The sequence below is a fragment of the Aplidium turbinatum genome, chromosome 8, assembly GCF_918807975.1.
Source record: "Aplidium turbinatum chromosome 8, kaAplTurb1.1, whole genome shotgun sequence".
In the NCBI taxonomy this organism is placed as follows: domain Eukaryota; kingdom Metazoa; phylum Chordata; class Ascidiacea; order Aplousobranchia; family Polyclinidae; genus Aplidium; species Aplidium turbinatum.
Genome location: NC_137479.1, coordinates 21,586,074 through 21,614,064, shown reverse-complemented (window position 1 = coordinate 21,614,064; position 27,991 = coordinate 21,586,074). Strand labels below are relative to the sequence as shown.

The 27,991-nt window shown below is 38.4% G+C and overlaps 1 protein-coding gene across 4 annotated transcripts; it reads left to right on the top strand.

Moving 5' to 3' along the window:
* The first annotated feature begins 5,513 nt into the window (after positions 1-5,513).
* LOC145775137 (intraflagellar transport protein 56-like) lies at positions 5,514-25,327 on the top strand. 4 transcript variants are annotated; one of them, XM_082586364.1, is made up of 17 exons: positions 5,514-5,633; positions 8,605-8,733; positions 9,615-9,707; positions 11,172-11,286; positions 11,875-11,924; positions 12,264-12,412; positions 12,990-13,059; positions 14,143-14,319; positions 14,546-14,648; positions 15,190-15,299; positions 15,536-15,599; positions 17,270-17,358; positions 17,808-17,891; positions 18,018-18,087; positions 18,322-18,428; positions 24,191-24,324; positions 24,599-25,327. In XM_082586364.1, the coding sequence occupies exons 2-17, from the start codon at positions 8,689-8,691 to the stop codon at positions 24,714-24,716; spliced, it is 1,578 nt and encodes a 525-aa protein (XP_082442490.1). In that variant the 5' UTR covers positions 5,514-5,633; positions 8,605-8,688; the 3' UTR covers positions 24,717-25,327. The 4 variants fall into 4 exon arrangements, with proteins under 4 accessions (XP_082442490.1, XP_082442488.1, XP_082442491.1 ...); XM_082586362.1 differs by lacking the exon at positions 5,514-5,633 and adding an exon at positions 6,042-6,210; XM_082586365.1 differs by lacking the exon at positions 5,514-5,633 and adding an exon at positions 7,898-7,988.
* Positions 25,328-27,991: the final 2,664 nt, after the last annotated feature.

The window sequence follows — 27,991 nt, the reverse complement described above, 5'->3', positions numbered from 1 at the left end:
TTTCTGGAATTTGGCCTAAAAAAAGGCCATCTGGCAACCCTTCTATCAAGTCAAAAATAAGTTCTCCGTGAAATTTTATTTTTATGCCTCAGTGTTTCCATCAAAAACCTTTAAAAACGATTCATTTTTTTCACTTCCAGTTGGACAATTTGGTTTGGTATTGAATTTTTATCTTCGGACTGACAAAGCCATGATTTATTATTCCTGGTATTTTCGCATTCTTGTAGACTGTAGAGGCTTTTGACGCAGGGTCGGTTACCGAGATTGCCAAAGTAAAGTGTAAAGGACGTCGAATTGCCTGGAGCATCCACCCATACCTAGCTGTGACTGCTCCAGCAACATCCTGAGTACCAGCATGATACTGGAGATGATCTGAAAATGATACCTTGGTTTTCAGCGAGTATGAGCTTATTGCAAAGAAAAAACAAGCTTCCAGATCGCAAACGTTGCAGCCAAATAATGCCTAACTTGATTCCAAACTGAATGAGATGAACTGATTGTTGCATTGTTGTTGCAGTAAAAATTATTCTTTTGGAGTAAGAATTATATTTTTGAAGTGTTGTTGCAGTAGAATTATTTCATTCTTTAAGTGCTAACTACTAATGATTTATAATTATAAGGCCTACAAGAAACTTGCAAAAATTTGTTTTATATAATAATATACAAAATATACGAAAAACAGAACCTTCTTTTGGCCAAAATTATAATAGCTATCTAATTTGCTATGCAATTCAGTCCAGAGTCTTCAGACCTTTTTCTAATTTGTAATGGGAATAGCATAATTTTTGTGTTGGCAACATTGTCATATTTTAATTTGTCGTCTGGTCTTGCTTTCTTGGTTATGGTAAGTAGGTACGCTGGTATGGTAACTGCCGGTACTGTGTAAATCTAACAAACTGATTACAGCCTACTGTGTGGGGTAGGACTTTCTGGTATCTCCTATATCAGGGGCGTGCAACTGTTTATCGCAATGGGCCACAACGTATAATTATGCTGAGGGCCAGTCTATCGAATAACACATGAATTTATATGAACAATTTATTTAATAGAAAAGTACACACAATCAAGTTACACATTGAGTTTCAGATATCTTGAAGCTCAGTTTTGTAACAAGCTCAATGTCTTTCTTGTAACCGTGAAATACTTCTTCCTGTTTGCTCAAAGACTTTTTCGACTGCTGCATTTTGTTAACCTGTAATTGACCCACAATGCTATCATAAATAGCAGAGTGTTTTGCACAGTAGTGTCGCTTCATATTGTACTCTTTCATTACCGTACTGCTATATTGTTTTGACAAATCAGGCAAACAACATCTTGATTGTGTTGAACAACGAATTAATTTATACACCACTCATTGTTGAACTTCCGCCTTTCATAATCAATCTTTCTTTTCTTACTTGTAGACATTTTTACTATGCTAAGCTTTTTGTAGAATAAATATTAATATATTCACCACACTGCACCCATAAAGTAAGATTTATGTTACTTCTTCTTCTTCGTCGTATGAGCTGTTCTTCCGGACTATATGTTTGGGCATGATGTCATCAGCCACTCGACAGTCTCGTCATCCAGGGCCTTCAGTCCAAGCGTTCCATGTGGTGGTTGATGGATTGGGCAGTCATGGACGACATGGTCTACAGTCTGGTCTGTGGCGCCACACTCGCATCCCGGTGAAGGAGCCAGGCTCCATCTGCACATGTCTGAACGAAAGCGACCGACGCCGGTTCGTAGGCGGTTAAGCCGAACCCACGCAAGTCTTGCCGGGGACATTCCCGGAGGGTGGGGATCGACGTCGGGTAGGAAATCAAGGAGTCGGGAGGTGTTGTTTTGCCACTCCATGTTCCATGTGTAGTTCGTCCAGTGTGCCGCACTTATTCCAAGATCTTCAACGTTGTTCAGAAGCTGTCGTGCGGCGGGCACAAATGGGCGTCTTGATTTCAGTCGCTGCTGTCCTCCAGGTAGGCGCTGGAGTGTACTGTGGAGGAGGTGGTCGGGGTCCAGTGTGCGATGAGCAAGGGAAATCATGGCTCCTTTACGGCGAAGCTCAGCAGGTTGGATGCCTGCAAGGATGGGAAGGCAGTCCGTTGGAGTGGGACGCAGGCATCCAGTCACAGTGCGTAGTGCGTCATTGATGGCGGTGTCAATGTGGCGGGTGTGAGAGCTGCGGCACCACACTGGTGCGCAGTACTCAGCGGTAGAATGGACGAGGGCCAAGGTAGCTGTGCGAAGGGTTTTCGCATCAGCTCCCCAGCCGGAACCCGCCAGTCGCCTCAAAAGTGCAATGTGCGCCGATAGTGTTTTGCGCAGTGACTCCAGGTGTCGTCGGTACGTGAGTGATCTGTCCAGGGTTACGCCGAGGTAGGTGGGTTCGGCGCAGTAGGGGAGGTGCTCGTCATCGGTGGTGATGTTGATCTCACGTTTTGCTTCCTTGTTGTTTAGATGGAAGGCCGCTGACACTATCTTTGCCTTGCTGAGCTTGTTCCAACGACCGGAGTGGAAGTTCGGTGCGGTGCTGTCAGCTTCCATTTCTGGAGATATGTTGATATAGTTGACATGTCCTGGCTTAGGTTTCTCTCCATTGACTGCCAATCTCCGGCTGGATGCAGGAGAGCCAGATCGTCTGCGTAAGCATACTTCCTGAAGATGGTGTCAGGCAGGTCATAGATGTAAGTGTTAAAAAGGATAGGAGCCAGGACAGAGCCCTGTGGGACGCCGTTCCTGAGTCGACGTGGTCTACTTCGTCGGCTGCTACCGGTGGAAAGGGTAAAGCTGCGGTTTTGCACAAGTTCCATAATCATATGGACCATGTGCCTGTCAGGAAGGAGATGGAGAAGTTTGCAGGTAAGGCCGCTGTGCCATACAGTGTCGTAGGCCGCCGTGAGATCGACAAACACGGTGCCAGCCTTCTTTTTTGCCGAGAAGCTGTCCTCGATGTCTTGGGTCATCAGAGTGACCTGGTCTACGGTTGATCTTCCGTGGCGAAAGCCGGCTTGTTCCCGAGGGAGCTGAGGGTCTATTATCGGTTCGACACGGGCGTAGATAAGTCTTTCGAGTATCTTGAAGGGGATACAGAGCAGGGAGATGGGGCGGTAGCTCTTCGGATCCCCTGGGGGCTTCTTCGGCTTTGAGACTGCAACCACTAGGGCTCTTCTCCAGATTCTTGGGATGCGCAGGTGATGCAAGCAGCAGGAAAGGAAGTCTTTTAACCAGGACCTCATAGAGGGGGCAGCTTGGAGTATTAGTTCCGGGCATAGGTGGTCAAGGCCCGGGGATTTGCCTGGCTTTAGGTGCTGGAGGGCGGAGGCAGATTCTTCTGGGCTAAACTTACCAAAGATGTTGCCCTCGACAGGTGTTGGGACCTTTCAGAGGTCCGTCATTTCCTTGAGGACGGACTTGTCTGATTCACGGTCTCTCGTTCTGTGCACTCCATTTTTCACAAGTTGTGAGGCGATGGCATTTGCTGAAATGGGGCATTGGTGACGAGAGGCACGTGATCTGCCAGTGAGGTTGTTGAGTGTACTCTATGCTGTGCGGCTGGAGTGCGTGAAGTCAATTGAGTCTATGGCTTCTGTCCAGCGCTTCTTCCTCTTTGAATCCAATCTTGCCAGCAGGGCTGTTGCTGAGTTGGTGGTGGCGGTGCCCTGGGGGGAACGGAGGAAGTCGCGGTAGAGCCTGTCGCACTCCACATCCCAGCAAGGTATGTAGTGTTTCCGTCGACCTCGCGGGATGGAGTCTTTTGCCGCAGATATATAGTTGCATCACAGAAGTCCTGGTAGACTTCATCTACTTTGATGGTGCGTGGGGATGGGAGGTACTGCGTAGCTTTGATGGTAGCGTGGGGATGGGAGGTACTGCGTTTGTGAGAAAGCTGTAGTATTCCCAATCGGCCTTTCTGAAGTTCCATCGCTTGACAAGCTTGCTCGGAATAGGTGTGGCAAGCAAGGGGGCCGTGATTAGCGAGGGTCGGTGTTGAGACCTTGGGAACTTCTCTAGCACACGTCTGTCCGGTTGGCGATCACTTGCGAAAGCCAGGTCTGGGTTCGTGCCAGTGTTCCAACGACCGGAGTGGAAGCTCGGTGCGCCCTTAGGATCGTATAAGAGGGCGAGGTTGTTGTTGGTTGCCCAAGCGGCCAGACTTTCTCTGTCGTTGTTGATGGAGTTGTAGCCCCAGTCAGTGTGGTGGCAGTTAAAATTGCCAGCGTAGAGGCCGGGGTGGGGGAACACTGGGATGGCTGTTGATGTTATCCGCAAAGGTGGGGGCTTGTAGAGTGTAGACATTGACGATGTTGTAGCCTGCTACATCTACACAAAGCCACTCGATCTCCGATTGAGCTTGGGATTGGTCAACCAAGGACCAGCTCAGCCGGTCATGGACAAACGTGGCGAGGCCGTGTTTCCTGCTGCAGGTTGCGAATGTGAAGTTGGTTATTACCAACTTATCCACAGATGTACAGTGAGTCTCCTGGAGGAGGATGATGAGGGCTTGATGCTTGGTGGCCAGGTGCTCGATGATGTTGAGCTTGCTGGCCGTGATGCCCTTGGTGTTCAGCTGCAGTACGGTGGGTCGTCGGTACTTTTCGACACTGCGAGCACTGCCGTGCCCTGAAAAGGGGTTTGCTACTATTCGGTGAGTTTGATTCGGTGAGTTCCTAACCTCTAACCCCTAACCCTAAAATGGCAATGATAATTAGGCTATGGTACCCAATAATTTAAAAAAAAATTGAAAAAATCTCCCGTTAAGGGATCGGACTCACCGAAACGGGCCATTCCGCTGAAAAGGGCATTCCCTACCCACCCTGCGCTGAACAGTCTCATTAGCTCTTGTTTGACAAGCTTCTTTTCGCATACGTGTTTTGTATAATTTCGTATGTTACTGACGGGGGGGACCACGTGAAGGTGCTTGTCTTCCTCCCCTGTTATTGAATCATTGTCAGAAGAACAAGGCGGTTTTCTACAAAGCTTACTAATGACGCAGCAATAATGCTAATGATGTACGGTAATAATGCTAAAAGTCAATAATGCTAATGATGATGTTACAAATAACAACATCCTCTGATCTAACAGTGAAAAAGAAAAGTATTTAAAAATCATGGGCTACTTGATGAAGAATGTGCGGGCCACGTAAATGGGTACCGCGGGCCGTGCTCTGGCCCGCGGGCCGTATGTGGCACGCCTCTGTCTTATATCTTTCTGTTATGTAAATTTTTATTGTGTGTAAATGAGGTTCATGATCAAATACTGAAGGGTAGATGTAAATGTTTTTCCAATTTATCATTAGGTTAGTTGTGCGCTATTATATGGCCTGGTGAAAGCACTTCGGATAGTTTTTTTTTCTAATAGTTAAACTTCATGAGTGAAATTGAGAAGTTAATCCAATATTTCTGCCTTGTTATTCGTATAATTATGTTCATGGCTAGGCTTATTGCATTTACTTTCGTCTTGTTAGTCATATAGTTTATCAATAATTATTATTATAATAATAACATGTGAGATGTTGCAAATCAGAGTGCTTATTCATCTTTCAATTAAATACAGTAAACAAACCAATAAAGACAATAAGTATATTGAAGTTAACAGTTGGTATCAACAGTGATACACATGCAAAAGTAAACAGCTATGGACTATCAGTGAGGGTAGGTAAAATAACAGTAACACACAAAAACAAAAAGATAGGCTAAAGGATAACACAGTCATAAAAAAATTCTGGAGCTAGTGTACAAGTCTCTGTTTTGGTAAAAAGTACCATGACGTCATAGACAGGAATCGACCAAGACACATGGGTTGTAGTGTGTGAACAGTAAAGCAAAGGTAAAGTATTTTCACCTTATATGTTTGGTTGAATCCTGTCTATATGAGTGTCTATGTTATAGCATTTTTTCCCAGGGCAGAGACTTGTACACCGGCTTCAAAGTTCTATTTTAATAAAAGTGACAAAATTGAGACTAAAATAGTTCAAATGATTGATATCACTGTTGAAGATAAGAAAACAAAATAATCAGATCATTTATTTGTTTCAATGTTGCTATTGTTTTAACAGATACCAGTGTTAGCCTAGGCTGTAACAATTCATGTTTACAGGAAGTTTTTGAAAATTATTCTTTTGCTTGTATGATGTGATATTTGATGCAATAATAATAAACTAGTGCAGTAAAAAACTATATATTAGGCTTAATATATTGCTGGTATAATTTTGGCCAAGATTCAACAATGGTATGTTTTTAATATATACTGTGGCTTATTACCGTATGGTATTTGTACTCAGCCTGTTAAAATTCGCATGGCATTAAAGTGTTGTTTTTTTGCATTATCATAATCACGATTGATTTGTTAGTTTTGTTAAATATTGTTGGTTGTGGTAAAAACATCAGTGTTTTTTTAAATGAATAGTTTGAGAAATGGAATTGAGAAATGGAAAGAAGCATTTGAAACCGGGGGTGTGGGGGTGAATCTTGAAAAAACTGGGGTGATGGTGAGTGGAGCAGGGGGAACAGTTGTTGAGAGCAAAGTAGATCCCTGTGGAATATGTGGCCGGAGAGTGATGAGAAATTCAATGCAATGCAAGGAATGTGGAAAGTGGGTACATGCAAGATGTGCTAATGTCAAGAGAGCCGCAACAAGATTGGCGAAGTGTTTTGTTTGTGGGAAATGCAGTGGAGGAAGGAATGAAGTGGAAGGCCATGATGATGAGTTCTGCCATGGCATCGAAACAGTGGCGGACTTCTGTTGTCTGGGTGATCGGATAAATGGAGGTGGTGGATGTGAAGCAGCGGTGACAGCAGGGGCAGGATTGGGCTGGGCAAAGTTCAGGGAATGTGGGGAAATGTTGCATGGCAGAAAATTTTCACTAAGGATGAAAGGGAAAGTATATCGGAGCTGTGTGCGGCCTGCAATGCTATGTGGTGGCGGGACATGGGTGTTGGGAGAGAGTGAACTGGCAATCCTGAGAAGAACGGAAAAGTCAATGGTGAGAGCAATGTGTGGGGTGAAAACGAGAAGGGAAAAAAGGACTGAAGAATTGTTGGATATGCTATAGATGAGAGAGACCATAGACCAACTGGCAAGGGCAAATGGAGTAAGATGGTATGGACATGTGATAAGGAGGGAGGAAGGAAGTTTTCTTAGAAAGGCACTAGATCTAAAGGTGGATGGGAAGAGGAAACGCGGTCGTCCAAGAAGAACGTGGAAACAACAAGTGAAGGATGAATTTAAAAAAGTTGGACTGAAGGAGGAAGATGCAAGGGACAGACTGAAAATGGAGAAAAGGGATTAAGACAATTGCTGCGCGGAAACAATCGGCCACCCCCACTAGTGGGGAACAAACCGACGATGGATTATGATGATGATGATGAGTTTGTTTCCTTTTGACAATTTTTTTTTTTTTTATCATAACGATTTATTGCAGACAAAAATTGCCCATAGTAAACAGACAAAAGCTACAAAACAAATGAATCAAGCAATGTATTCAATTAGCGATCAAGATATAAAGCCTGCTGACAATATTTCTGGTAGTCAGATCTTAAAAATAGTCTAAAGTCATCAAGGACCTTATCAAACTGTTGCTTGAGTACGTAGACTACATCGTTACAGCTACCGCAAAATGACTTCGGATCTTTTTGCATAATTTATGCCATGTTTGTAGCTGTGCGTTGGTTTTACATCAGATCATACAACTAACAATAAGCATTATGACTAACAATGCAAAGATTGTGAAAAATGTAAAGATTTTAACAATGCAATATGACAAAATATTGAGAAAGTTTGATTGTTTTTATTAAAAGGTTTCATTGTATACAAAATGTTTGTTTTTCTTGAAAATTTAGAAAGGTCCAAAGTCATTTTGCGGTAGCTGTACATGTATAAAGATTAAAGAATGACACATTTTTTCTCAATAAGGCATCAAACGTAATGATCTTGGCATCATACTTCCAGTTTATTTGATGTTATATTTGCTTGAATTGTGCTGAGCATTCTTGGTATAGGCCTAAGAAGTAAGCACTCTTATCAAAGTTTTTAGTTTTCAAAGTTGTTTGCATTTCAGAAGGGCTTTCTCATATGAGATTTTTGCCATGCGTATAATATCTGTTTTAGAAAAAACTGACTCTGTTTAATGGTTGTAGAATAATGTTCTTGTAACTTAACATTGAATTTACAAAGTGGAAATATATATATGGTATTAATGTCATCCCCATTATAGGCTAGCCTACCACGGGTCTGCACTATTCGGTGAGTCCGATTCGGTGAGTCTGATTCGATGAGTTCCTAACCTCTAACCCCTAATCCTAACCCCGAACCCTAAAACGGCAATGATAATTAGGCTACGGTACCCTATAATTTAAAAAAAAAATGAGAAAATCCCCCGTTAAGGGATCGGACTCACCGAATTGGACTCACCGAATCGGACCCACCGAAACGGGCCATTCCGGCCTACCACACTTTAATTAGTCTACGTTACTAATCACTTTTTAATATTCAACCATATATATTTCTGAGATAATGTTACTGTTGTTTATTTTTATTTTTTGATAGACCACTTTGACTGAAGAGTGAAGAGGTATTCAACTAAGTTTATTTCGTTTATGTAATTGATGCCTGTATTATTTCCAGATACTTTCTAGACAGAAACCTGCAGTTGGAGGCATTTTTACTACGGAAAAAGTAAAAAAGAAAAGACCTCCTAAGCTTGATGACATGTTGGACGATAGAGATTTCACTGGGGCTGTAACTCTACTTGAGGTATCCTTTTTATCATTGTTAAACTTTACATGTTGGCCGGCAGTTATATTTTATGATTGACAAGGTAGACTGCAGACCATCTATCATGTGCCAAATTGTGTGCATGGTTTGCGAGAACTGGATGATGAATCATTTCAAGGGTGGTAAAAGGCAGAGCCCCTCAACCATTGGAGTGGCGAAAAAGATAAAGGTTCATACAAAGAAGAAGATTGACAAAGTGTATAGTTTTAGATTGTTTTACTTTAAGGAAACAAGTGCAATGAATTGAGTATTAATGTCATTCCCAAGGAAAAGCACATGCCATTGCTGCTATGTAAGCACCGGGGTTTGCCTTCCTGTTCTATAGCAGCTTTTATCAGAGCAAAGATCCGTGACATTCTCCTGACAGCTTAACTATATTTTTCCCAAATATAATCAAGTCGGTAATTTCATTTTGTGAACTATAGAGAATGCATTGGCATTAGACATTGAATTACAACTTCTAATATCATAAAACATACAATTTATGAAGGATGTTATGTGTCACGAAATCCTTGGTCCGAACGTCCAAGGAGGTCAGTAAAATAAAGTAGATGCTTAACATAAGCAAGGACTTGCAAGTGTTGCAACTTGATTGGAAAAAGCACTATTTGCCCAAAACAATAGAATTGACATGACATACCACCCAACCCTCAAGCCTGAGGAACCCAGGTCATTGAACCAGACAATATCATACAGTAGTAGACTAGTAGTAAAAGGAATGAATTATTTTAACACAGCTGCTTGCAAATATTGTAGCCGTCTGCAAATCATGATTTTGAATTCCAATGGCCGCTTACACCTTTTCAAGATGTATCTTCAGATATTATTCTTTTGTAAGGTTTGTAATGAACTGTTTTTAGTTCAATAGACATGCTGGGAAAGCTGATAAAGAAGTTGACTTGTGGATTGCTTATTGTCATTTTCATTTGGGAGATTACAAAAAAGCCCATGAGGTGACTTTTGTTGAATGTTCTTGTTTTATTTAAAATACTTTGTTAATACTTAAACGTCTGAATGTTTCACAAATCTTTATTGCAAATGTGGGTCGGTGGTGACCACTGACCATATGTAAGTTTTTTCAATAAAACTGTACCACAAATATATGGATCATGTGAACTATAAGAACTAAGGAGGAAAATAGTAATATATTATAATATACAGCACAAATAGTTAACAAAACTAAAAAGCTAGACAACAGACAGCTCACATTCAGCAGCATAACAAAATTTTCATTTCGTATTTGTCCGTTTTTATAGCATGTATTAGGAAAAGCTACAGCGAACATGAGAATATATTTGCTGTTCATCGCTAGTCACGCTCACGACAGCATAATGCTTCTGACAGTTTTCAATGAAACAATTTTAAAAGCACAGAAACAGAGCAATCTTTTCCGTCTGTCATCTTTTCAGCTGTATGTCATGACCATTAAAACGATTCAAAGCTGCATATGTTCAAAATGATTACATTCAAATGCAAATATAATATTTTGCTTTATACCTAAAGATCACAGTGACCACTGACCATATAGATCGAAGTGACTCGGGCTATGATCTCTACACGCCCATAATAAACAAGAGCCTGATTAGGCCAGTTGTTTCATTCATACCAATTGGTTTCCAATTGTTGTTTCTTTTGCGAGTTTCTCCTCATTTGCTTGTATGCTCATTACTCAACGACCATCTTTGCCATGACTTCTTCAAAAAAAAATGCACAAGAATGTTTCTACTTCATCTTGAATTGATTTTGCGTTGCCTAATGGACTTTCAGCTGATTGTCTTACATTGCAAGCATGCGTTCGACAAGGAGCAAGGTAACCTGCATCCTATACACTTCCTTTTTTCCTTTGAAGAATGAGTTGTCCAATGTTTTTGCCCTGTGACATATGTGAAAAAGGCTGATTATATCACTACTTCCGGAATTGGAAACACTATTATATAATTATTTATTATCTTACAATTACATGAATCTATAGTGTACCCTGTAGGTTTTAACTAAAAAAGTTGAATTTTTGAAGATACAATGTTGACATCGCGGACATGGCCATCAAGAAGTCGTTAAATGGCCTCCGAATCTACCTTGCCGGTAGGCCATGTTTTGTCGCCGGCTTCCACAATCCACAAGCCAACATTTCTTCACTCTCATTCGTTTGGGAAACATTTTTCTTTTCACTCACATTCAATATACAACGACAGTTTTTGTTGTAAAGACGGATTTTTTATTTCGGCTGCCGGCGTGGTGGTTCAGAAATTACTGCGGTCTAGGAGGGAAAATAAAGGAGTTTACAAGCTTGCGTTTAATGAGTAATATCTTTTCATACTTACATGTATATACTTCAAACACTATTAAAACTTTAAGTGTGTGCTGATGACAAGTATTTATGAAAACAAGTTTTTTGAAATAAATTTATTACTTTTTAGTTTTATCTTGAAATAACAAACAGAGCCAACTGTGATTCGTCTGTGTATCTGTACTTGGCTTGTTGTTGCTTCTATTTGGGAATGTACAAAGAAGCAAATGAATTTTGCCAAAAAGGTATATTTTGTTGAGAAAAAAAAGTTTGGCTTGACTGATGGGCTACCGATTCATAAAATTTTTAGTTGACTCGAGATCTTATTTCATGGTTGTAAGCTTTGTAATTTGCGTTAATATGTTACGTTGTAAGCGTTAAGAATATATCACGTATCGTCGCTGACTTTGTACTGGATCGGTGCGTTTTGAATTCATGCAAGTTTGGAGTCACTGCTTATCAACATTGTTTGTCATACTTTCCATCTACAGTACAAGCAGTTTAGCAAATAGCCTATAACGTATTTTTCATTTGTTTTGACTTTCTTCTTCTTATTCAAAAAGGACTTCTGATAAGCACCTTGTTAGTTTTTTTGTTTTTCACACAAATAAAATTTCAAAAAAGTTTAATTCCAAATAGATCAGTAAATATTTTTAGTATATATTTTTGTAAAATATATCACTAACATTAGCTTATTTTATTACTACTTTTGACTAACACAGCAAAAACAACACATTGCTACAAAATATGAAAATATCAATATCGTTTTGTTTTTGAAACATTTGATGACTGTATTTCGAACCACTTCACTGAAATAGATATTTTGCATTTAGGCCCAGATGGTCCCTTGAAAAACAGATTATGCTTTCATACCGCTGTCAAAGTGAGTTGCTTTCGATAGCTTGTAGTTAGTATGTTTTTAAAGTACATTAGGCCTATTATTATTTATTTGTGTCAGACGAGAATGTCCATATCTGAATAAACAAACAAAAAATACGCAAAAAATAAATGGCATACATTTGTATACAAACAGCAGCGGTGCAAAACTAGCCAGAAAACCTTGGACGATTGTAGTAGCTGTATATTTCATTGTGAATCTGAAAGGAAGTTATGTGTGTATCTTATTTACTGTGTCGTATTCTTGTTATACAAAACACCAATGTCGATTTAGATATTGATGTGTAAAATAAACGGATTTTTTGCACATGTTCCTAAATTCCAGCTTCGAAAGGACCTTGCAATGATGACCCACCATGCCAAGCTTGATGATAACAACATTGAAGATCAGCTGAGTTTAGCTGGCCTTCATTATCTAAGAACACACTACCACGACGCTCTCAACATGTACAAGCACCTGATCGCTCTCAACAAGTATGTGTTCAGATCAAAGTGTTGTTGCAAGCAAATTATGAGTGGAGTCTTTATTTATTCATTATCATCATCAAGCAGTAAACACATTTATAGTGACATTGATTAGTAGGCTTACGTTGGCCACCATCCTATGGTTTTGTCGGCCTATGTTTTTTGTGGTTTAGGCCTTTGTGGGCCTAACATTTTCAGATTTTATTTTATTGAACAATGGTCACTGGTAACTAGTGAAATAAATAGAATATGACAAGTGCCTACTGACAAGTAGTTTGCACAACGGTTACACTTTAAAACTTGACAGTTTCATTGCCATGTCTTCTCTTTATTTCTTCATTGCTGATTTTATGTTCTTAAAAATTGTTTACATGAATCAACTTCGTTGCCATCTCAATCACCCTAGTATGTTCAATGACGACGTTTTTAATCATCGTCAAAATACCGTGAAAGAATTCATTTTAAAAAGAAAACTGTAGTTCTGATACAAAACAAACAAAAAAACAATTTGTGTGGCAGTGAAACTTTAGTATTAATTATAATAATGTCTTCAGACATTCATTGATTTAGTTTGGTTTATTTTCAGAGAGTACGTAGCGCTGAATGTGTACGTTGCATTGTGTTACTACAAGATGGATTACTTCGACGTATCTCAGGTAAGCCATACGTGAGTTATATTTATTTTGAATTGTAGCTATAACTCACCTTTTGTTAAATTGTTTGTGAGATGATCTTACTAAAAGGCGAGTTGCAGTTGATTCTCTTATGATAGTATTAATTGTGTTATATTTTGTGCTCATTGCAACTAACCGACAACGTACAACACGTCTGTGACTCTGTGTAGGCTATGTTGACTACATAAACTGTGATCACTAGGGCAAGTTTTTGTTGCACTAAAAACATGAGAAAGTTGCACTTAATTTTAACAAAAGTTGCAGTAAAAAGTTGCATTTATTTATTTACCTTTTTACCATTCATTTACTTCGAAAGACTAGACACAACCTGTTTCCGTTTATGCGGGCTTGGCCAAAAGCCAAGTCATACTTCCACTTCTAATTTAGTTCGGGCGCTGTCGTGCTTGGCTGAGGTTGTTGAACTTCTAGCTTGCAAGCAAACTGTTGCGTCATAGATAACATTGAGATGCAGCTAATCCATCACATAGCTTTTGTTGTGCAAATCAAAGAGAATAGAACCATACTGTACTAGAAACAGTTTTATAGCATGTTTTTTAAATCACTCCTTTACATTTTGCTCAATACTTGATAAAAGTTGCAGTAAAAAGTTGCATGAAAAATAGAAAAAAGTTGCAATATAAAATTCCTACAAACAGCTTAAAACATCATACTACATAAATTCTGAGTATTTAGGAAGCTGCCGGAAGCTGTAAAAAAAGTTGCAAAAACTTGCCCTAGTGATCACAGATGCAACGCAACACTCGCAACAGCCACAGGAAGTAGCAAACCAACATTGTCAATGAATCAGCTATTTTCATTATTTTAACATGTATTGTGTGTCTTGGCGGCCGTGCTCTGGAGCGGTGTCGAACCAACATCCCTATGAGCATTGTGCGGACGAGAGTATTTTTGTAACGTGAATATTGAGGGAGCCAAAATTTGTCTGATTTTATATTGTTGGTATTTTGCATTGAACTTATATCGATATCAAGCATATTTATTTACGTTCTAACTTTGATGAAAATGAACTTTCTCGTTTGGCATAATTTTATTTCATTGATCTAGGAAATCCTGGGGACTTATCTACAAAGCTATCCGCATAGCGCTATCGGCGTGAACTTGAAGGCTTGCAACCACTTTCGACTCTACGATGGAAAATCTGCTGAAGGGGAGCTAAAGCACTTCATTGACGCAGCTACTCCACCATTCTATTTTGGCTCTGACTTAATCAAGCATAATAAGGTGGAAACTAAGTCGCCAATCATCTGTATGTTATAAACCTAGGCTAACCTACAATATGCTTGAAAAAGCATGAAAAAGGTTAATTTTAAATGATTTAATAAAAAATAAAATTGCACAAGGTTGATTAAATTTGCTTCACTCTCAGGTGTTTGGAATATATGACTGTTATTATGAATTCTACAGAATGCTTACTAGAACATCATTTCTTAACAAACCTTTCACGCAGGTTGTGTTTCGTGGAGGAGAAGGTGCGCTCAGAGTCCTACCCCCGCTCGTTGACGTCATTCATGAGGCCAGGCTTAATCTTGCTATATACCATTTACGTCAAGGTGAACGTGTGAAGCCCGGCACTGTGTAATTTCTTTAGGATTTTCCAAAAAAAAACTCTAAAAATTTAATTGATACTTTTGGATCATTGGACTACTTTTCCATGCATTTGTTTGTCGTTACTGAGATGGCGCAGCGGATAAAGCAATAAAAGCTTTCCAATCATGCAATCCTGGTTCGACTCCCGACTTCTGCTGGTTGTTGAAAAACACCGCTCACTTCTACCCGGGGTGTAGTAAATTGGGTGGGCGACTGGGCGTAGTTGCTGAAGGAACTGGCCAGTGGCCACCTTACTCTCGTTTGTGCCGAAGGCTTGTTCTGTATAATGAGAACCTTAACTTCTTATTCCCCGGTGCTTGGATCAAGTATGGGACTTTTTTTACTTACCACTATACAGTATTTGTTAATTAAAAAAAAAAAACTAAAGATGTTGAAATCAATCGAGAGATTCAAGAGCCATTGTTGGCTTTTTTGTTTTAACCTGTTTTGCGAATTCAGCTCTCTTGATGCTTAAATGCTGACAGTTATTTTATGCTTTTTCAGACCAATACAGCTTGGCGTATAATCTCGTGAAGGATTTTGATCCTTCAAATTCGTGGGAATATGTACTGAAAGCTGTGGTGTTTGCCTATGTTGGCCAAGAAGAAGGAACGGTAAGAAACTGCGGTTTACCTGTAACGATTAAAAAATTTTTATATCGTTGCCATTCTCAAACATCAAATCACTTCATCAGGAGTATGAAATAATGGTTTGGTTGTTTTTTTCAATGAGACTCTTCAGTCTTATTTTTAATTATAAAATGTATCCAATATGTTTAAAAGTAATGTATTCAATCCGTATATTGTAAGTATCAAGGTATGACTCACAAACACTGTAATTGTTTTGTTAGAAAGAACATTTGAAGATGGCTCAGCAGTTTTTTCAGCTTGTAGGAAAAGCTGCAGGAGAATGTGGTATGTTAGCAAAAGCGAGAAAGCGCATTTTAACTAACCTAGTAGAACATTAAAATAGACGCAGTTTCAGTTTATTTAAATAACAGATTGATTAGTCAATTGCATATATTTCTAACTAAAAAAATGCCACGATTTTGTATTTTTATGCGTTTAGCAAGGCACGAAGTTGAAAGACTCGTTTCTAGATGTAGCTCAGTTTATTTAAGGTGAAGTCTAGCTTAATAATTTTCTACTCAGAGTATGACGAAAGTTTTAGAATGTATTTATATGTCAGTTAAACATTGCAGAAATTTAGTTTCACTTCCTTGAGAATTCTTGCATTCTTTTTAACATTGTGCTGGAACAATAATAATTAATAATACAGCGAACGTATCATGTGCTTTATTGAATATCTCGAAGGAATTAAAATAGTAGGTGTGAATATGAACAATATTAGATACGGTATGCAGATGACACTACACTAATGGCCACGTCCGAAGAAAAACTCCAACAACTAGTTGCAGCCATTCAAAAAGAAAGCGAAACCTTTAGCATGACTATTAATACTGAAAAAACGGAAAGCATGATCGTTAGCAAGAAAACAAAATCTCTTCCAACTTGCAATACATTGATTTCAAATAAACCAATTAAACAAGTCAACTTTTAAATACCTGGAATCGTTCATTACGAATGATGGTAAATGCAAAAAAATATATTAAAACAAGAATTGTTCAAGCGAAACGGGCTTTCCAAAATACTGCATACATTCTTCGAAACAAAAACTTGCAATTCACAACAAAGAAGCGTGTGTTAACGTGATATATCCTGTTTTGCTGTATGGTTGTGAAACCTGGACGCTAAGCAAAGAAACGCAGAAGTATTTAAGTGCCACTGAAATGTGGTTCTTTCAAAAAAAATGCAACGAATATCAACATCAGCCGCAACACAAATGAAGAAATACTAACTCAAACCAATCAAACCAGAACCCTCTCGAAAAACATCATCAAGCGAAAAACAATTTTTGTTTGGCCATGTCATGAGGAAGGAACAAATTTGGAACATAATGCTTTTTGTGGAAAGATCGAAGGAGAACGAGCTCGTGGAAAACAGCGTCTCACTTTCCTCAATAACCTCAAGGATCTTCTTCACTTTATAACCACAACAATTTTTAACGCAGTCAAATATTCGGATGAATGAATAGTACTATGCATGAACGCCGAAGCCTAGAACAGGCATGGTACACAAAGAATAATAATAATAACGTTAGTCCATGGTTGTTTATTGTCGCTCTGCAAGGTCTTTTAGCGGCAAGGTTCATTTTTAATTTTGTGTGATATTTAGGATGACACCACAGTCCACACTATTATCTGACTTATCCTCACTACGTTATGCAAGAAAGAACACAATCGATACCGTTTTTGAAGTCTTTGATATTACCCGACCTGAAATCGACTTCAGGCCTACCAGCACTAGAGCCAAAGAACGATGACCAGGGCCTCTGAACTGCTTTCTCTTTTTTGTTGTGTTATTTTTGTAATGAACTAATGCAATAAATGTCATTCCATGCCTTCCCAATCAGAAAATGCGGCTTTTTATATCATTTCAATGTCATTTTACATTAAAACGATTCAAAAATGGTTACTTCCGGTAGATGGTTACCACTCAATAAATAAAGATTTTTTTAACACCAGACACGGTGCTGGGTCGACAATGCATGGCCTCGTGTTTCTTTCTTCTCAAGCAGTTTGATGACGTGTTAGTCTACCTCAATACTATTAAGGTAAGCTGTTCTGGTTGTAATGTCTTGTTTTTGATTTGCAGTTTTATGTTTTTTCCTTTTTCTTGGCTTTGTTACAAGTCAGATTGCTCACTTTCATCATTTTTATAAAAGCTCCATAATTGGACTTGGGGAGTCAAAAGATGATTCGCCCGCTGCGATTTTGCTGTGATGCGTTTTAATTGTTTACGCAAGGTGTGTTTACTGTATTTACTTTAAATACCACTACGCAAACTTTGATGCACCAAATAGCCTCATCACTGCCACACCAACCGCTGATTTTACTTTTTTACCAGTATTGAAAGAGCAACTTCAACATCACTGTAGTATACAGTAGTAATAAAGTAGTTTCTAGTTTCGACACAAACCATTCTTTAATGTAAAAGATTTTGACTTAAAATCAAAGTTGACTCATGTTAATCTTTGTCATTGTGCAACTGCCATACCTACAGGGCTACATGTACAGTGATGATCATTACAACTTCAATTACGCTCAAGCGAAAGCTGCCACTGGAAACTTTAAAGACGCGGAAGAGGTGCCAAAGGCTTAATCTGGTTTCAACGGTTTGAAGTGTGCTCTGAAGGTGGTAATCACTTTTGCATAGACCTGTTAGCTAAATGATCAAAGACTTCTTTGTTTATGCACCTTTTCTTATTTTTAGATCTTTCTCTTGATTCAGAGTGAAAAATTGAAGAGCGATTATGTATATTTAAGCTGGTTGGCAAGATGTTGTAAGTATTTTTGTCTGTTTTTTTTGTTTTTTTGACTTACTAGAATCGACAAATTGCCTACAGACTAATTTAAATGTCTATTCAATGTTGGAAAGAAAAAGTGTTATTTTTAGTTTATGGCGTGCAAAAAACAATTTATTTTTATCTTACTCGAACCTGATTTTCATATAACATGTCATCGAGTAAGGTTAAACCTGCGAACTTCTCTACACCAACCAGCAATTTTTTGCTTAGATATCAAGAACAAACGACCGCAACTAGCTTGGGAACTTTACATGAAGATGGACACATCTGGAGATTCATTTTCACTTTTACATCTTATTGCCAATGAATGTTACAAGGTGAGATATTGCCCTTGCATTACGTAGGATAGTATGTATAGTAGGATGTTTCATTTTTTCACGATTTTTGAAATTGAAAATGCTTGGGGTCTAATCAGATCGGATTTTGGCCACATACAGCCGATCCAAAATATTTTTTCGATCGGACGACTTTTAGAGGGTGCGCGACCCCCCCAAAGTTTGAAAATTTGAAGCGTGGGAAAATTTGCAGAAAGTATGCGATATCTCGGTAACGGAAGGAGATAGGAAGACGGGCAAGGTGTCAACTTGTTTGGAATGGCCAACTTCCTATCTGCGCTTAATACATTTTGCTACCCTATCTGCAACGGAAAAAAAGTTAATTGCGAAAAACTGTTTTTTTCATATTTTCGATGTTTTCTTCCCAGTTCTACAGAAGCAAAACCCTTCCAGTAACTGCAGTGATGACAAATGACATTTTTTACGAACAAAAGGTTTGGTTAAATGCACTTTGATCTAACAATGCAGGTGGACGACTTGTAGAATATTATACTGTGCTTTTTAAGTTTTCAGAACTACATTCTTGTTCGAGTTTGTAGTAAGAAGATTTGTTAGTTATAATGTATAGGGTTGTTTTGAGAAGCTCCCGTTGCAGATTGAGTCGATGTCATTCGCCATCTGCTGGTATAATTTACCATGGATTGTCATTGCAGGTGTTAAGATTTAAGTATTGGCTATTTGTACCCAGAAGTACTGTAGTTAGTTCAATTGCTATTATGCCAGAAACAAGACTTGACGCCAGTGAGACATTGCAGAAATTTGAAAAGCTGCCAGGGAATGTACTACCCACAAACATAAGCGTTCTTCACCACTACATTTTTTTATGCAAGCAATGCAGTGAAACGAATCCCAAGTTCTTTAAGAAGCCTCCATGTTTTGCTGATGTCAAGGGACAGTTGATAAATGATATAGTTCATGTTTGGGTTAGTGCCAGCCTTCCGGTGATAAGCATCATTCGAGTTGAGACCAGGTTAAAACTGCTCATAAACAAATTTAAGGCAATCAAGAAAAGAAAACAGCCACAGACGGGAGCGACAGAAGGTATATTCCATGAGCTGTTTGATATCTGCAAGTGTAAATGTGCCATTCCATCACAGGTGAAGTTTTACAACGGCAGACTTTCTTGTAGTTGTCAATGGATGCACCGTATCCCAGAAGAGGAGGTTGAGTTTTTGCAAGATCAAAGTTCTGCTAGAAAGATGTTTATTACTGCATCTCGCGACAGATCTTTTACTTTAAGGGTAAAAAAATAGATTGAGTCATCAGAGTTCTTACCAGCAAAAGTTACCAAGTGAAGATGAACCATCTTGCTCTTGTTCAACCAGCTCAGAAACTTCCAGCCTGGTAGCACAGGAGAGGCTAAGGCGAAGACCTGCAGATATGATTACACCTGATATAACCGTTTCCAGCAGTGAGTCTTCGGAAGATGAGACACGAGGCTTAATTCTTGATCCTGATTTCGCCAAGACAGCAGTAACAAGTGGCAAGATGTACACAAAAAAACGAAAAATTGCCGTAAGTTCTTTAAGCTGTATGTTAGCTGACCGGCGAAACACTTCTACTCGCCAACAATCTGACCAGTTGCTTGCATGTGCTGGTGACGATATTGCTGCCTCACCGACTACCATGTATAGATGTAGGGAAAAAACAAGAAAGCTGTGTTTAGAAAAATGTGATGATGACATCTCTGCTTCTGATTTCCTGCAGCTTCATTATGATGATCGAAATGTGAATGGTATGGATCGTTATGTGTTTTTGGTTCAAACGCATGATCGAGCAAAGAACAAAACTATGGAAAGAGTTATCGGAGTAAAGTCTTTTCTCAAGGAAATTTCTGTTAATAGTGAAGCTGTCTTTAATGCGATTATTGGTGCATGTGGTGCATTTAAGCAATGCGGAAGAATAATCATTAAGTGTTACATGCCGGCAGTAATTTTTATTCTTGGGTAGCATGCCCGAATTTTCGTTCTACATGATGTTGCTTATTTGTTTTGCTTTCACTGGTCATGACTGGGGGATCCCTGTTTCTGCGTTTGAGTACCTCTAGTCCGCAAGTATTGTACATACTGTTGAATTTATGATTTTATTCGCGTTCACATGGTGTATGACTCTTGATTTGCACAGCCACGTCAATGTCAACTGTTTTGTTTAATTACTCTGTGTTGGTAGCTTATGCTGAAACGTTTACATGTGAGAGACACTGTGCGATAGGAGATGACGGTATTCTAAGCCAATCGTGAAAGGAAGTCCATTGTTGTATAACATTCGATGCACACTTGTACCCTATGCCATAGCACATGTTTGTTGCTCTCTATAACTTGTAATCACTGTAGTTACTGGTTCCAAGGGTTTTGCTTCTGTAGAACAAAACATCGAAAATATGAAAAAAACAGTTTTTTGCAATTAACTTTTTTTTCGTTGCAGATAGGGTAGCAAAATGTATTAAACGCAGATAGGAAGTTGGCCATTCCGCACAAGTTGACACCTTACACGTCTTCCTATCACTTTCCGTTACCGAGATATCGCATATTTCCTGCAAATTTTCCCACGCTTCAAATTTTCAAACTTTGGGGGGGCCGCGCACCCTCTAAAAGTCGTCCAATCGAAAAAATATTTTGGATCGGTTGTTTGTGGCCAAAATCCGATCTGATTAGACCCCAAGCATTTTTGGTTTCAAAAATCGTAAAAAAAGGAAACATCCTAATGTATAGTATATTTGCACTCAGAAGGCAAATCAACCGTTTTTGCATTGATTCAACGTCCGCAGATTTGCTGTCTGGGTATGGGTAGGTATATCGTCTTTGTGTGAACCTTTGAGGGCTATGGTGTTTTATCACCCAATGCAATGTTTTCCGGTCTACGCTGAGGCTACTTGATAGCAGCCAGTCTTAAATCTTGTCATCCGAGACACGCTGACTTTCAAGTCCATTTGGTCGGAAGCATAGCCGTAGGAGAGTAAAAAATTTTGGGGGGGCGAACAAAATTTGCCCAAATTTTCCAAAATTTGCCCAAATTTTGCCTTTGCAAACATATTGTGAAAAACACAATATTACTCACAACCTCTGAGATAGTGTAGTCTAAGAACTCCACAATCATCAACTTGGCAGTGTACAAAAACACAGGCAGCAAAACAAGGCTGAATTAACTTTAAACTAAATAAACCATCAAATTGAAATAAGTCATCAAATTCAAAAAACATTCATCAACTTAGCAGTGTACTATAAAAACACAGGCAGCAAAACAAGGCTGAATTAACTTTACACTTAATAAACCATCAAATTGAAATAATTTTCTTGTGGCACAAAAATATGTATGTATATATATATATATACAGACCTAACTGGATTCAACAACAAATTAAACTGAGAATTCAACAATAACTGGACAGCAGTGGCTAAATATCCATGCCCTCAGATCATTTCAAAATCTCAAGACTCAAGGTTCGTAAATTTGCATTGAAAAAATCTAAAATGACAACCTATTTACTCATCAAACTAAAGTAACATTACTTACTCCATGCTACTTAAAACCTTGCAACCTGAAAAGAATTCGACAATTTATCATACTATGAGCATCAAATTTGCACCTTTGAAGAAAGCTAAGTTGCTATTAATTAGTATGAATATTGATCTCATTACAGTGAAGTTGTAGCCAATGTTTTTTCATTAACATCATTACCAAGATATTTTAAGTTCATGATGAAGCAACTACTGAAATCGTAGGCACTGAACTAAAACAACTCATAGGCCTATCCTATAGGTAATAGTTTCAAACTCAATCCTTGCCAGAAAATACAGACAACATCATCAATATCATACTATCTACATTGCCCGATATATTAACTGCATGAATTGGATGCCAAAACAACATAACACTTGCCTGTATATTTGATCATTGATTGCTATAATACTGTGTCATTCATGGTAAATAGCTGAGCATATCAACCCTAGGACCAGTAAACACAAACAGCAGTTAATACAAAAAATTCTTTTTATAGAAAACAATTCAACTGTAGCCCACAAAAACATGAAATCAAACACTGGAAAATTCACAGGTACTAAAACGAAGCTTAACATTCTCCACAAATTGCAACATACCAAATACAATATTTTCCAAAATTGAAGATGGCACTGTTTACATTCATGGGAAAATTTTAATGTATGTCATACAAAATATTACACTATAACAATATACAAAGTTTTTAAACTGGTAAGATGTTCAAAACTCATGGTAAGATTGATTCTCTCAATAACTGGACATTTTTACAAATAAATTTATTAGTAGAATATAGATAAAGAAGCAAAAAACCTCATAAGATTACCAGTACAAAGCAGGGTTTCAAAATTCCACCAATGAAGAAATGTGTATATCCTAATGATTATTAGTAATAGCTTACCTCTGCCTTCTTATTGCATTATTTTACATTTTGCAGATATGATATATCATATATATACTAAATCGAAGCTTAAGATTCTGCCCAAATTGCAATATACCAAATACACAAGTTTTAAAATTGATGACACTACATTTAACATTTAAAAAAAATGTTAATGTATTTCATACAAAATGCAACACTATAAACAAATTCCTAAACTAGAAAGATTTTGAAAACTCATAGTAAGATTGATTTGCCCAATAACTGAACATTTTTGCCCAAATATTTTTACAAATAAATAGGCTATCATACATTAGTAGAATATAGAGAAAGAAGCAAAAAACCTCATAAGATTACCAGTACAAAGCAGGGTTTCAAAATTCAACCAGCGAAAAAATGTACCGTAGTGTATATCCTAATTCCAAATGAACTTCAGTGATAAGCTTACCGGTACCTCTGCTTGCTAATTGCATTTTTTTAAATTGACACTCTGCAGATATATACTGAATCGTGAATCGAAGCTTAACATTCTGCCCAAATTGCAATATAACAAATACAAAAGTTCCAAAATTGATGACACTACATTTAACATTTAAAGAAAAATGTTAATGTATATATTACATACAAAATGCACATAAAGTAATAAGCAAAAACCTTATAAGGTTATTAGCAGGCTACCCAGCAAGCTTAGAAATCTCACCTGTGAAGAAATGCAGCCTATGTACATGCTGGTGAATATCGGTACAAATAAGCTTAACTTTGCTTGCCAATTATGTTCTTTTACACTTTACTTTTTACAGGTGGTGTTGAATCGAAACTTATCATTGTGCCCAAATTGCAATACCACATGCAACAATTTTCAAAATCGATGAAAATGCATTTTACATTGATTGGAAAATATTAATGTATATATCTCATAAATTATAACAATTACGTAAAGTTTCTAAACTGGTAAAATGTCGAAATATCATGATAAGATTGATTTGCCCAAATAAGTGCAGATTTTTGCCCAAATTCGCGGCGTTTTTTTTTCAGCGGGGGAGCGACCGCCCCCCCTGCCCCTCCATCTCCTACGGCTATGGTCGGAAGAAGATGGTACAATATTATTGATAGTGTGGTTTACCGTAAACCGTAAACTTTACGGTCTGTTTATCTCCAGCCAGAAAACTAGTTCTTCTACAATCTACACATTGATTCAACGTTTGCAGACATTAAAACGATGTAAACAAGGGCTGATTTGTTAGGTGGATCAACGCCTCGCAGGAAGAAGAAAATTGCCGATTGGTAGGCTACACGTTGGTTATCGCTTTATCTCTTCTCGTTCCGATCCGTTGTTCACAGCGGTTGATGGTCAGGTTTGTGTCATCAGATGAGACAATTTTATATCGCTGCGAAGGCTTTCGACGTCTTGGAACGTCTGGATCAAAACCCCGAATACTGGGAAGGAAAGAGAGGGGCTTGTGTCGGGTTGTTCCAGAAAATCGTTGGTGGTCATGAATCAAAGTATATATTCATAAAGTATTTTTTGTGCTCTGTGCAAAATCAATGGCTAGAGCCATAGCTTTATGAATTAATGATGTTTTTTTATTACAATAATTACTTTCCATATGGTCAAAATGAAGATTTAACTTAAAAGCTGTAAAAGTTTGTCACACAATTTCTATTGTGAGGTAGTGCATGCTTTTTGTAAATTTTCTGTCTTGAAAAAAAAGTATAATTCCATCTTATGAAGATGGAGAGCTCCATTTGCAGCAGTAATTTCATTCTTGTATTGTAGGGAAACTACTCAAGAAATCGTTTTACTTTTGCGAAGCACAACCAGTAATCCTCAGGTGGAATATATTGTCAGAACCATTCGAAAATGGGCCAAAGAAAATCAAGTTTCTCTGAAATGACATTGCTATAATTGCAATCTTTAGCCTAGGCTACTATTTGAGCCAGTCATAAAACCGATGAATTTGTAAATTGAAGCATTTGCAGCATCCTGTCTTTTACAATATTTCTTGTATCTTATCCATATCGTCTTGTTCCATCTTTTAGAATAAGCTTATAAGATATTTGTTAGTTTTTTAGTTACCGTATAGGCTCTTCTAATAAAATGTTGATTAGATTTTATACACGTTTTTAATTCACATGTTTATATTTATGAAATTAGTTTGCAATGTGTTATAATTTTATGCGTCGTAGGCTTGTCTCTTTGGTGTCAGTTTTTTTGCCGGAAAACAAACTATCCAACAAGTTTGCGCAGACCTACCTACTCTTAAAGACTTGAAAACATTTCAGAAGTTATTTCAGTGAGAAATATTTGACAGATGGTGAAAGAATGTATGACACTTGAAGGTATGCACATAAATTCAGAAGTCGAACTATAGACTGTGTTTAACAAAAAACTCCTGATGCGAATTGGGTAATGATGCTACCGAATGTCAGAACGTAATAACCGGAACCGATTGATTGAAACTCTAAATCCTGAATTACGATGATATTAAAAAAAAAACTAACTGAACAGTGATTAAGTGAATAAAACGTGTTTGCCGGGAATATTTATAGTAGGCTATCTACAGATCAGAAAAGAAAGGCCGTGCAGCTGCAGCAAAAAATGTCCCCATATGGAAATTGCAGCGGAGTTTAAGTCGTGGTCAAGACAACTTGTTCAAAAAAAAGTAGAACATAATTAAATACAATAGGCTAAGTCATGTAGCAAATTAGTTCTCTTCTACATTGACACAACGCGCGCAGACGTTGAATCTATGTGAAAAGAAACCGACCTAAATGAAGCCATGTTTTTTTGGCTGACCAAGTCAGCAACCAGAAAATGCTCAAGTAGAAGTAATCAAAACTAAGTATTTTAAATCCGTTGTACACTACAGCACACCAGTCCTCTTTGACCCAACGTGCGCTGACGTTAACTCAACGTAAAAAACGTCCTCCCCGTTAGCTCAGTGGTTACGTGCCCGGCTCAAGATCACGCGGCGCTGGTTCGACTCTCAGGGTGTGCGCTTGAGCAACGCATTTCAGTACTGTTATCCATTTAGTGAATGGAATAATTCTCCGGCAACGACACTTCTACAATCGGAAAACTTCACTCTGCCAATCTCGGTAACCGGCCCTGCGTCAAGAGTCTCTACAAGTAGGCTACCGTATGCGAAATTACCAGGAATAACCTATCAAGGCTTTGTCAGTCCGAGAATAAAGATTCAAAAACCAAGCGACTGACTAGATATACCGTATTATTTTATGTGAGAGCAAAGTCCCAGAATCCAGATGGTCCCAGTCAGAAATCGAAGACAAATTTATTAATTTTGAATGGCACCCCGACGGGGGAAAATGTGACTTTGTGTTGTTTTTTTTTCTTTCAGCCTTTGAAGTTTTTAAAAAGTGCTGTGCTGGATTAATGCTACTGTAGAGGTGGTTTTTAGCACGAGGCCCCCAGAACTAAAAGTGCCCCGGTCCCCCATCAGCTAAATCCGCCCCTGTGTCCAACAACAAGGTCATGAAAGCATTCATAAGTTTGTTGTGCACGTCTTTTCCGCTATAGACTGAGCCTCCAAAGGCACATCTGACAATTTCTGACATCCTTTAGACATGGGCTGGAACCGACGATTCACTGAATTTTGTTGTACACGTCAGTTTATGCCTGATTGCATTCAACAACAACATTAGTCACGTGATTTGATAACTGGTTGATAAAGTTGCCAACTGCTAGGAACTGGTTGTTTGGTTTTGAATGTTTATCTTCAAACTGACAAAGCCTTTGATACGGTAGGTTATTCCTGGTAGTTTTACATACTTGTAAAGTAGGCATGTGCAAATTTTTTTTACGAGCGGGCCAAATACAAAATTGAACTATAGCACAGATCCCATCAATGTTTTTAAAAGAAAATTGAACTATAGCACAGATCCCATCAATGTTTTTAGAAGAAAATTTAGTAACCTACTAAGTAGTTTTACACTCTACCTTGTCATTACAATTTATTGTTCTCGAAGACCTGAAAATTGTCCTAAAACAGTGGTGGCATATGCTTTCTGCACTGCAACAGCAATACTGTGACGTCTTTTCATGTAACTATTATTTGGGAAATGGCGAAATATTGACTGCAGTAGAAAACTAAACAAGCCCAAAAGTACCTAAGTAACTTGCAAATTTAAAAGAATACTCTAACTCAAAAAAACATCAAAGTGAGAACACCGCAAAGTTGACAATACTGTTCCACACACTTTTAAGTGCTAAACTCGCATTGTGAAATTTCAAGCATCTTTATATCACAAGCTTTAGCTCAATTATATTATACAACGCATGAAAATTTACACTTGTTTTGATGTCAACCATCAAAGAGTGCGCTCAGCTATTCACAAAGTTTTTATGATTTATTACTTGTCTCCCTCAATTCGATTCTACAGCCAAGGCAGCCCGAAACAATGAGATATAACTTGGGGTAGCTTCACTATACACTCGAGCATTAAACTGAATACCGTGCGGGCCGTAGTGTGGTCCTAGAGTCACCAGTTGCACAGTATGTATGTTGTAAAGGCTCAAAGGCCTTAATAACATTGTAATTGTGGGAATCTTTATCCTCTTGAAAAAGCTTGTTTGAGAGCTTAATCCTGGCTGTTTCGCAAACAGAATTACAGAGGCTTTGAACAACTGGCACAGGCCCAGTCATCGAGATTGGCAGAGTAGAGTTGCCGAAGGTTGGAGTGGTGTCTGAGTTATTCCATTCACTAGGTGCCGCTGAATGAAGAACAGTCCTTAAAATGCGTTACTCAAGCGCACATCCACGCCAGAGTAGAGCCAGAGTATTTTTAAAAACTTTGTATTGCCATCTTTTCCTGTTTATTGACGTGCTGGCATATCGACTATTGTAACTAGTCTGTCTTGTAACTAGTAACTTGTTTGTCTCGGACGCATTGATTACGGACAATAAGTTATGATATGAATTTAACAACCTGAGAAAAGGTTGTCCGGCAACGCTGAAGGGTTTCACCACAGCATACCAAACCAAACTTTGTTGTGTTGAATCAACTTGAATATCGTACTGTACAAACAACACAAACAGTCTAACAGCAAAAAATCTTAGCAGTTGTCAGATGTCTTCTAATGCTTCATATCAACTGCAGATTGATAGAAAATATTCCATTCCTTGTTGCTGTGCTACCCGCATAATGTTCA

Bases quoted from the DNA above. Each gene is read 5' to 3' on its own strand.
- LOC145775137 (XM_082586362.1), top strand. The intron at 9,708-11,171 runs GTGACTTTTGTT...ATTACTTTTTAG, and splicing joins ATTACAAAAAAGCCCATGAG to TTTTATCTTGAAATAACAAA. The intron at 17,892-18,017 runs GTGCCAAAGGCT...TCTTATTTTTAG, and splicing joins ACTTTAAAGACGCGGAAGAG to ATCTTTCTCTTGATTCAGAG.